Source organism: Ursus arctos, unplaced genomic scaffold (assembly GCF_023065955.2).
Source record: "Ursus arctos isolate Adak ecotype North America unplaced genomic scaffold, UrsArc2.0 scaffold_15, whole genome shotgun sequence".
Classification (NCBI taxonomy): domain Eukaryota; kingdom Metazoa; phylum Chordata; class Mammalia; order Carnivora; family Ursidae; genus Ursus; species Ursus arctos.
Genome location: NW_026622819.1, coordinates 31173582 through 31189786, shown reverse-complemented (window position 1 = coordinate 31189786; position 16205 = coordinate 31173582). Strand labels below are relative to the sequence as shown.

Genomic DNA, 16205 nt, shown 5'->3' with positions numbered 1-16205 from the left:
CCAGAGAAAATCACTAACTGAATTTTTGATGATCCCAGCAAGGAAGGCTGAGGACCTATGCTACGTAGGAGCAGTGACAGTGGATGAAAGGAGGAATTAGAGAAGTGATGACTGATGTAACCGAGGGAAAGTGTAGGATGACTTCTGGATTCTGTCTCTGTGACTCGGTGGTGCTGTTCTCTGAGCTGGGGTTACAAGGGTAGTAGGTTTGGAGTAGGAGATGATGATGAGCTCAGTCTGGACCTATGTTTGAGATATATGTCAGCCTTCTCTTGATTTGATATTCCTGGTCAGTTATCTTCTCATTTCTCTTTTTGGTGGTCACAGAAAAACTTCCCCAGTGAGTTGTCAACATTCACCATCCCTTCTTTCTTACTTCCACTTCAGCCCTCAGGCTGGTTTCTATTTCTTCCACTCCAAGGATGCTGTTCTGGTCAGTGTTACCAGTGACTTACATGTTACCACGTCTCCCTTAGGAGCAACCTGTCACTCTCTCTGTGACGCTTCTTGGTCTCTATGAAATCACACACACTCTGAATGTCTTCCTTCCTTTCTTCTCTGCTTTTCAGTTGTCTTTACTAGCCCTTCCTTCTCTACTTGACTTCTGAATTTTGAAAACTCCAGCCCTGGTATCTTTTTTCTTTCTCATTCTCTCTCTCTCTCTGTGATCTTAGCTAGTGCCATGGTTTGTGTAATTTATTTGTACAATTTTTATTTTTATTTTTTTTAAAGATTTTATTCATTTATTTGACAGAGAGAGAGAGCACAAGTAGGCAGAGCGGTAGGCAGAGGGAGAGGGAGAAGCAGGCTCCCCGCTGAGCAGGGAGCTCAATGCAGGGCTCGATCCCACGACCCCGGGATCACGCCCTGAGCCGAAGGCAGATGCTTAACGACTGAGCCACCCAGGTACCACTTTATTTGTACAATTTTTAACGAAAAGAGAAAGGCAATACATATGCACATGGTTTTACTTTTTTTTTTTTTTTTTTAAGTGAGCTCCATGCCCAGTGTGGAGCCCAGTGCGGGGCTTGAACTCACCACCATGAGATCAAGACCTGAGCTGGGATCAACTGACTGAACCCACCCAGGCGTCCCCCTATGCATGTAATTTTAAAAGGCATGCAATGAAATGCAAGTATCCTGTCATGTCCAAACCTTTCTGGTTCCCAGTTTTAGGAAGTAAGAGATCTACCTTACAGCCGTTTTTTTTTTAAAAGGCAGTTCTATACATAATCATACAAAATGATCTCCAAGATCTAGCCAGTAAAAAGGGCAAGGAAGAGAATGGTGTATATATTTGGAATGTTACCGTTTATGATGTTTAAAAGACACATAGGTCCACATGCTTAGAAATCTAAAGATTATCTTTGGCAGGATATCAAGGAACTGGTAACTGGTTGCCTGTGGGAAAGTGATCTAATAGACCAGAGGACAGGAGTGACACGAGGTTGACTTCCGTCATACGTATTTTGGGGCAGGTGGGTGGCATAGCTGGTTAAGTGTCCGACTTTTGGTTTCTGCTCAGGTCATGATCTCAGGGTCGGGAGATCGAGCCCAGCATTGGGTAGATTCTGCTCAAGATCCTCTGTCTCGCCCTCCACCCTCCACTGCCACCTCCCCCATTGTGAATGCTGTCTTTCTCTTAAAAGCACATTTTACTTTTTTCCTTTTTTTTGAGTATGTTGTTACCAAGTAACAGATGGGGTTTGAAGGTCATGTGCATGTATGTGAGCTGATTTCCCTCCTTTTTAAGGAACTTTTCCTCACCAGCATTTGTTTATAGGTTTGTCATTTTTATTTCTAAGTTTTTGAAGGAAAAAAGTTCTATCTTTGTCCTTCACAAAGGTTTTGAAAATAGTGTTCATTTACATGTTCTTTTATTGTTTATAGAGTTTAAATTGAAAATAATTGTTCATTTGAAGTAGAGCTTTTAAGTATGTGTGTTGATTATATGTATGCGTTTTGAAGACTGGATTGAGGGAGGACATGAGAGGCTTGCTTTATTTGTGCTTCATTATAAGGATTTTTCCCCTTTTCTACGATTAAAAATAAGTATTTTAGAAGTATAATTCTAGTTAAACATATAAGCTATTTTTTAGAGGATTAAACATTCTAAATTTAATTTGTATTTTAAAAGTTTTCTTATTTTTTAAGATTTTATTTTTAAGTAGTCTCTTCACCCAGGGTGGGGCTTGAACTCACAACCCCGAGATCAAGAGTCCCATGCTCCACTGACTGAGCCAGCCATGTGCTCTGATTTGTATTTTAGATATACATAATCTTATAATCAAAGAGTATTAATGTCATTTGAATTTTTGATTAGCATAGGGATTGCTAGTTTTAAAAACTAAATCAATTGGGAACTGAAAATATGCAGCTTGTACATTTTTTAAGATTTTATTTATTTATTTATTTATCTGAGAGAGACAGAGCATGCACGGGGGTGAGGGGGGGCAGAGGGAGAAGAACAAGCAGACTCCCTGCTCAGTGGGAGGACCCTGAGATCAAGACCTGAGGCAAGTCAGATGCTTAACCGACTGAGCCACCCAGGTGCCCCAGCAGGTCATATTACTAGAAAATCTGAAGGGGAGAAGTATAGACAAGTAAATATAATATTTATTCCTTCTCTCATTGGCTCTTTTCTTAAAGGAAATTAATAAGAATGCTATCTTAAGTTATGCCATCCTTCCTTCTAAGGTGATCTTATTTCTAGTCAGTTTTATATCAAGTATAATATGTATATATTTGACCTCCAAAAATTTCTTTTTCAACAATTATTCATGGCCCACTTCCTTCCAAAAAGATAATTGTAATGGCCAAAGGGTAATTTTTTTCCAGTTTTATTGAGATATAATTGATGAATAACATTATGTAAGTTTAAGGTATAGAATGTGATGATTTGATAAACATATATATTGCAAAATGATTACCATGGTAAAAGGTTAGTTGACACATCCATCACCTCACATAATTGCTCTTTTTGTGTGGTGAGAACATTTAAGATTTACTCTTTTAGCAGCTTTTAAGTATAATGTCTGACAGTGGCAGATCCATTGGAATGAATTTTGTATTGAAGCAGTAGTAATCAGTCTCTGAGCATTATGCTACAGAGAGAAGCATTTGATAATTTAAAGACATAAAAAATGTTTCATATGTGTGATATACATTAAAACAAACTGGAAGAATATATAATAAAATGTTAACTATATTAACTATGGTTGTTTTTAATTTCTGTGTGTGGGGTATGGGTGTGTGTACTGGTGCGCTTGCCTATATTTTCTGATTGTTCTTTATTTGTATATTTAGGAAACAACTTTTTATATCAAAACATATGTCATTTACTCAGGTATAGAATATGAGGAAGACCTGATTTAAGAACATTTTGTATTAAAAAAAAAAATCAAACGCTTGATGTCAGCCAACCACGTGTTTTAGTTGCCAGCGTAGATTGCGGTCTTAGGCTACCATTATAGATGGACACGTGTGGATCAGAGAAGGAAGAGGCCCACTGGAATCTGCAGACCCTGCCTTCCCCCTCCTTCCATTTCTCTCTTATCCCCAAGCTGTGGTCTTTATCCCCTTGAGTCCACCAGTAAAGTTCAGACTTTCTCGGTCCTTCTCTGTAAGTTCCTTTTCATCTTCTCCTTTGCTGACTTGCGTACCAGGTGAGGTCCTTACATCTTTTCTGCCACCATTCTCTTTTAAAATTATGTTTTGCTTGAAGGAAGCTACTTTATGTGGGGGGCTGGGAAAGGAAGGACTAGAAGAACGGCACCCTTGAGGGGTTAGCACGCGAATCCAAGGAGTGTGGTCTGATAGGCGGTAACCCTACAGAAACAGCTAGTTAATTCTGTATAGTTAATAGTGGGGTTTTGGGGGGTTTTTTGGTTTGTTTTTTGTTTTTGAGAGAGGGCATGGGTGCCTGCCTATGACCAGGGGGTTGGGGCAGGTTGGAGGGTGGGAAGGGACAGAGGGAGACAGAGGATCCCTAACTGCAGGGGTCATTCTCACGACCCTGAGATCATGCCCTGAGCTGAAATCCAGAATCCGATGCTCAACCGACTGAGCCACCCAAGCACCCCAGTTGATAGTGTTTTAATAGAGGGAATTCATAAATAACAATTTTGATGGTACCTAAAAAGATACCTTAAATGGCTTACTTTGAAGTATATTAGGCAGTTTCTAGCTAACACTGACATATGAATAGCCTAAAAAGAACTGCGAGTCTCAGGTTCCCATTCAGGTTAAGTAGGAGCCAGCAACAGAACACAGTGGTTTAACCACCCCATGTCTATCGCCTGATGAGCACAGAATTTGAATGGAAAATTGTGTGCCAGCCACTCACACCTGTACAGGCCATGATAATGGGCATAGTCTGACACTGTGCAGAAGTGTCCGAATATGTGGAAAGCAGAGAGACGTATGGAGCACTCCAGTGGGATTTCTGAGAGTGAGATGGAGGAAGAGCACTGATAGCAGCCGGTGAGACTGCATGTTTCCACTGTTACTTTCCACTCTGCGGACCCTGGCTCTAGATAGGTGTTTGAGTTTGGGGAAATCCTTGATAACTAAATAATTTTCAGTTAGCACTGCTCTTAGAGGTTTGATTTGTGACAAAATTACAGATTTGAAGGGACTATTGCACCCTGATGTTTATAGCAGCATTATCAACAATAGCCAAACTATGGAGAGAACCCAAATGTCCATTGACTGATAAATGAATAAAGATGTGATACACACACACACACACACACACACACACACACACACACACACTGGAATATTACCCAGCCATCAAAAAGAATGGAATCTTGCCATTTGCAATGACATGGGTAGAGCTGGAGTGTATTATGCTAAGTGAACTAAGTCAGTCAGAGAAAGGCAAATACCATATGATCTCACTCATATTGGAATTTAAGAAAGAAAACAGATGAATGTATGGGAAGGGAGAAAAGAAAAAAAAGGAGAGAGAGAAACAAGCCATAAGAGACTCTTAACAATAGAGAACAAATTGAGGGTTAATTGAGGGGAGTGGGGGGAGGACTAAATGGGTGATGGGTACTAAGGAGGGCCCTTGTTACGATGAGCACTGAATTCTACTCCAGAAACCAATATTGCAATGTATGTTAACTACCTAAAATATTTTTAAAAAGAGTATTTCTTTTTTTTTTTTAAGATTTTATTTATTTGAGAGAGAGAGGGAGAGAGCAGGAGCAGGGCGGCGTGGCAGAGAGAGATGGAGAAGCGGACTCCCTGCTGAACAGGGAGCCTGATGTGGGACTTGATCAGGACCCTGAGATCATGACCTGAGCTGAAGGCAGATGCTTAACCGATTGAGCCACCTAGGTGCCCCCCCAAAAAGAATATTTCTGATGCAGGCAGAAGCAGGGAAAAACATACAGAATTGTGGGAGCACATCATAAAAATGAAGCGAATAATGATCACACCGTGTTCCTAAAATTCTAGTAGTCTTTCACCCAGAATTAAACACAGTGTTCAAACAGGTAACTCTTCAGTACTCAGCAGGGGCCCCTGTTAGGGAAGAAGATATTAACCATGGTCCAGGCAGTAGTTCTGATAGCCATGTCTGCATTTTCAGATTGGTTTGCCTCAAAGCAAAGACCCAGCTTTTGCAGGGTGAATCTAAAGCACATAGCTTTATATAGCCTGCTACTATAAAGTAGCAAAGCCACTGCTACGGCCTATAACGGCAGCTAAGGCAGGATGTGGAAAGCACAGTCCTGCCGTGCTCACTCTCACCCTGCTGCTAGCTGTGGCATTGGCTCTGTGGCAGACTTATTTTCAGGTGTCTGTAGCCCCTTTGTCATTTGCGAAGATGGCATAAGACCCCTGGAAATGGCACTGCCCATTCATATTCCTTGCTAGTCAAGGAACTCTCTAGCAAAGTGAAAACAGAACGTACTTTTTTATGTTCTTCAACTTTGCATTTTCTCCCAAATGTCACCTTTGTTTATTTCACTGTCCTCTGTTTAAATATTAATCAGTGCATATTGGCCTACATTTTGGTTGCTATGTTTGGTTTGGATCTTCACATAGTCAGTAGGAAATTATGCAGAAGAACACATACAGAGGAAATGAAGGGTCTGGAAGACAGGTAACAATGAGTTATTCAGGAGAAGGTAGCACATGATAGGTCTTAATATGCTATGAAACATATGATCTGTGGTTCACGACCTTGGTGTTTATTAGCATTTCCTGGTTCAAAAAATATAGATGCCTGGGCCCTCCTCTGAGAATATCTGTTTTAGCTGAGCTGAGGCAAGGACCAGTTGTGTGTGTGTGTGCGTTGTGTATTTCTTCCCTTCCGGAATCTCCCTAGATCATTCTGGTGTAGCCAAGAATTAAAACTAGTGGATTATATATTTTCTCTTTAGCTCTAGAAAGCAGAATTAGTAACATTGAGGGAAAGGTACAGAATAGAAAGTTTCAGCATCATTGTAATGGAAAATATTCTGGCAAATAGAATTTTCTCTTTCTAGAAATATTCAAGTATACATGAGTTAACCACTTGTGAAGGATGCTGTGAACGTGACTGCGTGGGATAGCATGTGGGACTTCGTTATTCCTTAATTTTATTTAAAAAAGAAAGTGCTGCAGTGCCCCTGCAGATCTGGCACGTGGCGTGCTAAGATCAGTTTTAGGCAGAATGAGTTTGAGGTATCTTCATGGAGATGCTAGTTGACCATGTGGCTCTGGAGCTCACAAGAAAAATCTGACTAGGAGGACATCAGTGGAAAGGTAGTGGTGGAAATCACCATCTCTAAACTGTTTTTCATTCATTTGACCCATTTTTTATAAGCTTACCATGTACTAATAGTGATGAAAAGATATTATATTCCTAAGCCCATGGAATTTACAGACAAGGAAACTTAAAACTGAAGAATCTTTTTTTTTTTTTAAAGATTTATTTATTTATTTTAGAGAGAGAAAGTGCGAGCAGCATGGGGGGCCGGTGTGGAGGGGCACAGGGAGAGGAAGAGAGAATCGTCAACCAGACTCCCTGCTGGGTGTGGAGCCTGACGCGGGGCTCAATCCCACGACCCTGAGATCATGACCTGAGCCAAAATCAAGAGTCAGACACTCAACCAACTGAGCCACCCAGGTGCCCCCAAACTGAAGAGTCTTTACACAATTACCAGGCAACTTCTTAAAGTGTTCTGTGTCAGCTAGATTGTTTCAGGAGAGCCCAGGATTGCAACTGGATTGTAAATTCCTCAGAAAAGTTCTTCGTGGTACTTCTAACTTGTGTGACAACATTTGCAGACATTGAGGTTGATGAAAAAAAAGGGGAAATTTTGGTAGTGATTTCTCAGCCCAGAAAGTAAAATTGGGGAAAGATTTCTAAGATCTCTTTTATTTACATTTGTCTTTTTCTCTCTTGCTGTCCTTTCCCTTTCTCTCTTAGTTTTTCTTGCTTTTGTAACGGTATTATCATTGTCAGTTCTTGAATAGAGCTTATTATTCCTTAGTACCTGATTTTAAAATTTGGTCATGTACTCTCAAGGACTTATTGAAAATATGGTACTAATGTAACTTAACCACAGATACCGAGAGGCAATTCAAAAATGGGATGAAGCACTGCTGTTAACCCCAGATGACGCCACCCTGTACGAGATGAAATCGCAGGTACTGTTTATGAAGAATTTCTCTTTCATTATGAAATCTCACTGTGTCGTGTTCGTATGTGTTTGGTGAAAAGTAATGAACTAAAATGACATTTCTATCCATTTTCCTTCTCAAATATGTCTTTTTCAAATTTTTTCAACATTTCCTTTCCAAAATATGTTACCATAGTATTATTGGTGGTCCCCTGGGCGGTAAAATATCATCACCGTATTATTTACAGCTCTGCCTTTTGCATGACATTAGAAATTCATTTATCTTCACTTATTTCAACCTATGGTAAGATATGAACAGATAGCTGTCTTTTAGGAAGTCACTGGTGATTTCTTAAATAAATGAAAGGGGTTTGCTTTCCTGGAAATTAATTGTAGTGGATTGAGCAATAGTTTTGTTTCTTCAGAATGAGGATTGTTGGACTCTAAATGATGATATTTCTCTAAAAATGGCCCAGTTCTTAGCAAAAGGTCAGAATAGACTCAATTTATTAATAGTTTTAAAATAGCATTTGAATTTTAAAAATACATTTCTCTTATTTTGTGGGAAAGTCTATAAAGAAAATCTCTGAGCACTTGAATTAAGTTATCCAAAAGACTTCAAAATCACTAATGGAGTATCAAACATATTTTTGGCAGGGAATAGTTACAATTCAGCCTTGATCTACACACCATACAGATATCTTTCAGGTGATGATCTCAAACATAAGGCACATTCTTTATCAGCTTTGATTTTAGTTTGGCCAAGAAAACCCCAAATAAATTATGTCCGCTGAATGAAGGGCTGGGAGGACCGTCATTTGGTTCTTCAACTTTCAGTCTTGACTACATATATATTAAAGGCAGTGTTTGTGGTGAACTATATGAAATAAATTGTTTAATTTGTAACCTAATAATCATAGTTGTGTTACAAATCTTGTGAAATGTGGATGGTCCCAAAGATGATAGATAAAATCTAGCCCTTTCCAATAGACTGAAGTGGAAGGTTCTGGAACTCCCTATTTTTCTGCTTTACGTGGTTCGAAAAACCCAGCTGTGGGGAGGCCTATGGAGTTTTTAAATGATTTTTTGTATCTGGAAGATGTTCATAGGTTGAGTGGAGGAACAAATTTAAATTTACCTCGTTTAACAGTAAAACCTGGGGTCCCTTGAGAACCACATTGTAAATAGAATAATCAGAAGTGGAATTAAGAGTTCATGTATCTCTGAGCCACCAGTGGCCACCATACTTTCATAGTTATTTTAGAAATAGGAAGAAGAATAGTCGTTCCTACCCTGCATGACAGAGGAGTGGGTCAAAACCACTGAGATGCCATATTTACCAGACTAAAAATATTTTTTTAAAAATGAAAAAGTTTACATACGGTTATTCATTAGTAGTTTGCTAGTTTATGAATATTACTGACAGGTTTTGTTTCTTTTTTTTTGGCTGTAGGTCCTAATGTCTCTGCATGAAATGTTCCCAGCTGTACATGCAGCTGAAATGGCTGTCCAGAGAAACCCACATTCATGGGAGTCTTGGCAAACTCTGGGACGTGCTCAGCTTGGATTAGGAGAGATAGTCCTGGTAAGGAAGTTAGATTATTATAATGATGAAATTTTATTCTGACATGTTTTTGATTAGCTGAACCAAAAAGTAAATAGCCATTTATTACATCTATGCAAAAAGTAAATAGCAAATTACCTCTTAAAGGTATTAAACCATTGACACAGTCCAAAGTTATTATTGAACATCGTTATCCATTGTAAATATCAATTATATTAGAGTCAGAATATTTTTTTCAGGGGGTGCCCCGGTGGTTCAGTAGGTTACACGTCCGACTCTTGGTTTCGGCTCAGGTCATGATCTCTTGGGTTGTGAGATTGAGTCCCCTGTCAGGCTCTGTGCTCATTGGGAAGTTTGCTTGAGAGTCTCTCCCTCTGCCCTTCCCACACTCTCTCTCTCAAATAAATAAAATCTTAAAAAAAAAAAAAAATTTTTTTTTCAGGTATTAGCACAGGCTGAATAGATGAGAGTTGGCTATGACAATTATTCTGTTTTTCTTTTTGTTTTGGCAGGCCTGTGTATACCTGGCCACCAGCTTCCTAAAGAGTGTTTGCAAATCTAATATAGTAGTGCCAGATTTTCTGTTTGTCATTAATTAAGATTTTGCATGGCTTTATTTGCCTTTTACGGTTAGAAAAAAACCCCAGTAAATACAAAATTAAAAATAGTTTCTTTAAAAGCTAATGAAATGACTGGTAGACCCTGAATTTAACTTTACTAGCAATGGCGTGAGTAAGTTACGGATAACAGATTTTTCTGATAAATATTATTTCTATTTACCAAACAAAGGTGTTTGTCAAATTCTCAGAAATAATAAGTAATTTTAATGAGAAAATAATTGGTGGCAAGTAACTTAAGCATGATAATCTGAAATGAGAGTCACAGTGATGGAAACCAGTTTAGTCAAAGCCCTTTTTTTTTTTTTTTTTTTTTTTTTTTACCTGACAACTTAAATCATACTAGAGTTGGAAGAAAGAAATTCATGGTATTTTGTTTTCTGATGGGTTAACAGAAAAACAAACAAAGCCTATCAAATAATACTTTCCCCCATTTCTGCTTTTTTTAATAGCTTACAAGGCATTATCTCTTTTGCTTGTTTAATGTCTATGGTAATGGGAAAAAACCTCTAGGATTTAATGTTTAGCAAAGATCGCCCTGTAAAGAAAGAAAATACTGCAGGTGACACAGTTGAGATACTTTCAGTCAATCAGTAAAAGTGAAATTGTTTAAGATTTTAAGTATTTTTGAATAAGGGAACCAGTTGTTCAACTGTTATTTTTTTCCTTTTGATACGGTTGTGTCCATTAAAATTATGAAGTTCTTGGAGGGATTAAAAGTGTTATTTTTTTCCTCATTTAATGTAATTTTTAGGGCTGTACTTGGAACAATCTAAATTTGTAATTTTTATGTAAACTTAAGCTATTTTATTGAAAGACTGGAATGATAAGAAAAAAAGGACTTTTACTCAAAATGTCATAAGGAAGGGTCACTATTTAAAATATTTTGAAAGCAAGCTAAAATTGTTAACATCTAACCATTCTTCCTATATTTGTATTTATTTGGACAAAAATACAAGAAAATACATAGATAAATCGGACAGGTGGTACATTAAAAGTCAATAGGTGGGGCTAGCCCCAAGAGTAATTAGGTTTTTACATAGACTTGGGTGTTGGAAGTGATGCATCATTAAATTCTACACCTGAAACTTAATATTACATTATATATATTTATTAAGATTTGTTTATTTATTTGACAGAGAGAGGGAGTATAAGCAGGGGAAGTGGCAGGGAGAGGGAGAAGCAGGCTCCCACTGAGCAGACAGCTCGACACAGGGCTCGATCCCAAGACCCTGGGATCATGACCTGAACTGAAGGCAGACGTTTAATCGACTGAGCCACCCAGACGCCCCTACACTACATGTTAACTAACCGGAATGTAAATAACAACTTGAAACTTAAAAAAAGAGAGAGAGAGAGCGTTGGGTGTTGGAAAACAATTATAGGCTTAGTTCTTCATTTTCTAATTGTTTGAGCTGTAAAATTAACTTTTTAATTGAGGTCTTTTTTCTATAAACTTCCCTCTTAGTTCTGCTTTTGCTGCATCCGTAAGTTCTAGTATGTTGTTATGTTCATTCTCATTTGTGTCCAGATGTTTTCTCATTTCTCTTTTGACTTCTTCTTTGACTCATTGGTTGTTTAAGATTATGTTGTTTAGTTTCTACTTATTTGTGAATTTCCCGGTTTTTCTTCTGCTATTGATCTCTGGTTTTCTTCCGTTATCATTAGAAAAGATACTTGGCATGATTTCAGTCACCTTAAATTTGTTAAGACTTGTTCTGTGACTTGACATGTGATCTCTCCTGGAAAATGTTCTGTTTTTACTGGAGAATAGTATGTACTCTGATGCTGTTGGGAGGGATGTTTTGTCTATGTCTGTTAGGTCCCTTTGATCTGTAGTGTTGTTCAGGTCCTCTCAGTGATCTTCTGTCTGGGCGGTGGATCCATTACTGAGAGTTGGGTTTTGCAGTCTCCTGCTATTACTTTCTTGCTGTCAGTTTCTCCCTTCAGTTCCGTCCATGTTTGCTTTATACATATAGGTGTTCTGATGTTGGAATGAATATATAATGGTTCTATCTTCCTGTGAATTGACCCTTTTATCATTCTATAATGTCCTTCTTTGTCTCTTGTGACAGTCAACACATGTTAGCATTATTTGGATCTAAGCTCTTGGCGTTAACGGTAGGCATTGCCAGTACCTTCCTGATCGTGGTTTAAGAAGAAATCCCTAGATTCTTATATCTGCTCATCTGCAGAAGCGGAACAATGCATTTGCCTTGTCTTGAACTATAAGAGCCCTACCTGTACTTTATTGGACTTGGAGTCCTCAGCAGCATTTTGTCAGGCACTTTCTTTCACGCTTCTTTAACTGTTTTTTTTTCCACCATAATCATAGTCCAGTGTTTAGGGCACAACCCTAATTTCTATCCTTACATTCTAATATGTTTTTTAAAAAGATATATATAAAATATATATATATATTTTGAAGAGATAGAGATAAATACTGTGGATTATATTAAATCCACTCATTTTTTTTTTTTTAGAACAAAGCAAACAAAAAAACTCTGATTTTTTTTTTTTTTTTTATCTCCCCTAGGCAATTCGAAGTTTTCAGGTCGCCCTTCACATCTATCCAATGAACCCTGAAATATGGAAAGAAGACCTTTCTTGGGCAAGAACGCTCCAGGAGCAGCAGAAGGTAGCACAGAAGATTAGAAAGTGTGAAGCGTCAGCGGAAGTAACACATTTCTCACCAAAGTCAATTCCTGACTATGACTTTGAAAGTGATGAGATTGTTGCTGTTTGTGCGGCGATTGCTGAGAAACAGAAGACGGTTCCAGCAAATAAAACGATGGTTATTGTGTCGGCTTCTGGGACTGTAGAGACAGTCACTGAGAAGGAGGACGGTGCTACACCACCAGATGGCTCTGTTTTTATCAAAGCCCGATGAAGTAGCGGCAATCTTTTGAATCTTTCTGATTGCCACTTAAAATTTTTAGGTGTAGGGACATTTGCTGTGGAGAAACAGAGCAAAACTCTTGTTTATAAAGTGAGTTTTGCAGATGAGGCCTATAAAAACTAAATGGTAGAATTACTGTATAGTGTTTGGACTATGTTTTGATAAGTTATGATTTAACTTCCTAAGATTAGAATTCTGAGTACAGTGGCTTTTGGTTAATAAACTTAATTTAATTCAAAAATATAAGTGAATGCATTTTAAAGACACAACTTGAAAAGTGAATTTTCTAATAGTGAATCACTTGACGGCCAGTGTTATTAAAACGCCAACTTGTTGACTTTTGTTTCATGATAAAGGAAGCCGGTGATTTCTTTCCCTCCTTAGAAACATACTGCTCTTGCTATTCCCTCTTCTGTTCTTCCGGTTGCGTTAGAGTAAGTCTGTCACGAAGCTTAAATATTTTTACATTCATTTTGATTCAAAGTTGTCCTTTGGGTATGTGTGGAATCTTTGAACGTTTGGCTGAAAATGCATGCAAATGTGGACATTCTGAACATGTTCCAAAGTTTCTCTTAATTCTGACTTGTGCTTATATTTTGACTTTAAGATTATTATGACAATAGTAGTTGCCTCCTTCAGTATTAGATATGTAAAATACTGATAACTGTCAGAATGACGGTTTCATTTTTCTAGTTGTTAAAGTGGATAGTGTTCCTTTCCACAGGTGGGTCATGTTTCACATCTGCATTTTATTTTATTTTTTATTTTATTTTTTAAGATTTTTATTTATTTATTCGACAGAGAGAGAGACAGCCAGCGAGAGAGGGAACACAGGCAGAGGGAGTGGGAAAGGAAGAAGCAGGCTCCCAGCAGAGGAGCCTGATGTGGGGCTCGATCCCATGACGCCAGGATCACACCCTGAGCTGAAGGCAGACGCTTAACCGCTGTGCCACCCAGGCGCCCCCACATCTGCATTTAAAAAAAACGAATGGCTTTCATAGATGTGTCATAACAGATTGTACTACTGCATTGTCCCAGTCAAAAGCAGTATTTTCTTCTCCTTATTTTTAAAAGCTTAAAAACTCTGAAAGTAACTTATCTCTTGCTATAACTTTCCAGCTGATGGTTCGGAAGTCCTGTTCTAGATAACTTTTTTGGAACTACTCAATTAAATTACAATTATAATTTTAAGTAGCTAGATTATATCTTTCTAAAAATAAAAAAATAAGGATGTTAATGAGTGCCAGTGAATGAATAATTTAGGCACAACATATATAGAAACTGAAACATGACTGTGGTACAATACATGAGTAGAGAAGGATGTATTTAAAGAAATATTTCATTGAAAGGTGGTGGTTGTATTCACAAATCAAAACTGCCATCGCTAATGTGAATTATTTTTATACTACATATATTGTAGTACAATTATATAGACTACTGGGTACTGTTACTTCTGACACTCAGGAAGCTATTATTGTTGTAAAATTAATTTTATCCTTGTTAGAAATGAAAGTAAGCTCTTTTATTTTAAGGAATTTTACCTTAACCTGTTGGAGCACGTGAGTAATGGTTGACATTTTTCTGAGATGATTTTTTTCCTTTTTAAATTTTTATTTAATTTCTAGATAGTTGACATATAGTGTAGTACTGGTTTCAGGAGTAGAATTTAGTGATTCATCGCTTACGTACAACACCCAGTGCTCACAATAACAAGTGCCCTCCTTAATGCCCGTCACCCATCTAGCCCATCCCCCACCCTCTGAGATGATTTAAAATTTTTTTCCTTTAGTGGAATGCTTACCTCTTTTTTTTCCAGAGTATTGTATTTTTCCCCGAAGTTACATCAGAAAGTTAGCTCTGGTTAGAGAGGCTAGCTTTAGAGTAATCCAAAAAACAAATACTAATTATATTTTATTTCATTTAATAAAGGATATTTTCCCAGGGTAGATGCTTGGGCATCTATGGAAGTGAGCATTCACCGTTTGGTATGTTGTTTTGAATATTGGGTTTTTGTTTATCATGTAATTTGTGAATAAATAGTTTTTTTCCTGCATTTTAAAGATTTGCCTCTTTGTGTTGTTAGCTATTGAAAAATTAGATTTGTTTAATTTCTTTGTTATGTGAGAATAAAATATGTAAAGCACCTTGGACAGTGTCTTGCAGAGGATGCACTCAGGAAATGTTAGCTGTTTCTATGAAGAACTTGAATTAGTTTGGAGATATTTAACCTCCGTTTCTTCTGATTTTAAGAAGGTAGGAGAACTTTGTGATCTTTATCTAAAAGTGAGGAGTCACTACTTTTGATAGGACAGATGGTTATCAGTTGGGGTTATCCTTGTCATAAAGTCTATGCCTCAACCCTAAAAGAGGCAAGACCCAGGATGGAGGGCACGTAGCCACGCGATTCTGTGAAAGAACCTAGTGGTTTTCCTGTATTGATAGCGGTAGGCCAGATTAGTCTTTTCCTTACTCAGATATAAGACTTAAGTTGGAAGACATAAAATGGAGGGAAAGAGAATAATGAATTATGAAGAAGGAAGGCAGCTCATTTATTCATGCCCCAGAAGATGCCCAACTAACACTCTTCTATGCGTGAAGAGAAAAATGCATATATCATTTTATAAGATGCGAATACTGCTACACAGACATTTGCTCAGCTTGTTAACTGCAATAACAAATACTTTTGAATCTGAAAGAAAAATAGTTGATGTTCGTAAGAGTGATACAATTAAAGATGTTTAATATACCTTCTGAAATAACATTAAACCTATATTGAATATAATTTGTATTATTCTTAGTTGAATTGTATGGCATAGGCACTCATTAGTCAGAACATCACACATCCAGATCATGCCTGATAATTTGAGAATCCGTGTTATTCTCTAGACAACAGGGTTTTAGATTATAGAGTATTTATCTTAAATGTGCTAACAAATACTATACAAACATTGAAAAGTCATGCAAGGTATAGATCACAGAACCCAGACCTGCTGCAGTTGGGGCCTAGGTACAGAATTTTATGGTAGTAGTCTGAGTGTAAAGAGCTTTTAAATTGATGTTATGTGACAAAACTATAGTGAAGACTTAAACAAGTTTTGTCTGAGAAAGCTAGAGTTGCCATGATTATAACTGATCACTATAGCCTCTTCAGTTGGAAAACTATGCTTTATGTAATGATGTCAAAAGCTTGTTTTACTGCCTGTCCCAGCAGTAAGAAAATCTTGTCATTTTTTTTTTTTTTCAGACTTTGTGAGTCAGTAGCCTTTCTAAATTGACTCTGGACCAGCCATTCTGGAGCTTTGATTTCATGACATATACGTATCTACATGAGTTGTGAGTTGACACAGGGATCATAGTTCCATGATTATCTTTAAATCAATTGGTATATTAAATGTGTTTTTTTCTGAGAGATTTTTATTAAGCCTATGGTGTGTACTTTGTAATTGATGATATTTTAGGATTGAGAAAGTAAGGGTTTGGGTTTTTTTTTTTTTTTAATCAATAAG

General features: G+C 37.5%; 1 protein-coding gene across 4 annotated transcripts in view; it reads left to right on the top strand.

Moving 5' to 3' along the window:
- Positions 1-14759, top strand: part of TTC33 (tetratricopeptide repeat domain 33) — a 34932-nt gene extending 20173 nt beyond the window's left edge. For all 4 annotated transcript variants that reach the window (XM_026506870.4, XM_057312220.1, XM_057312221.1 and 1 more), the window contains 3 exons: positions 7566-7647; positions 9073-9204; positions 12337-14759. In XM_026506870.4, coding sequence (XP_026362655.1) covers positions 7566-7647; positions 9073-9204; positions 12337-12690 — 568 coding nt within the window. In that variant the 3' untranslated portion in view covers positions 12691-14759. The remainder of the gene's footprint in view (positions 1-7565; positions 7648-9072; positions 9205-12336) is intronic.
- The last annotated feature ends 1446 nt before the right edge of the window (positions 14760-16205 follow it).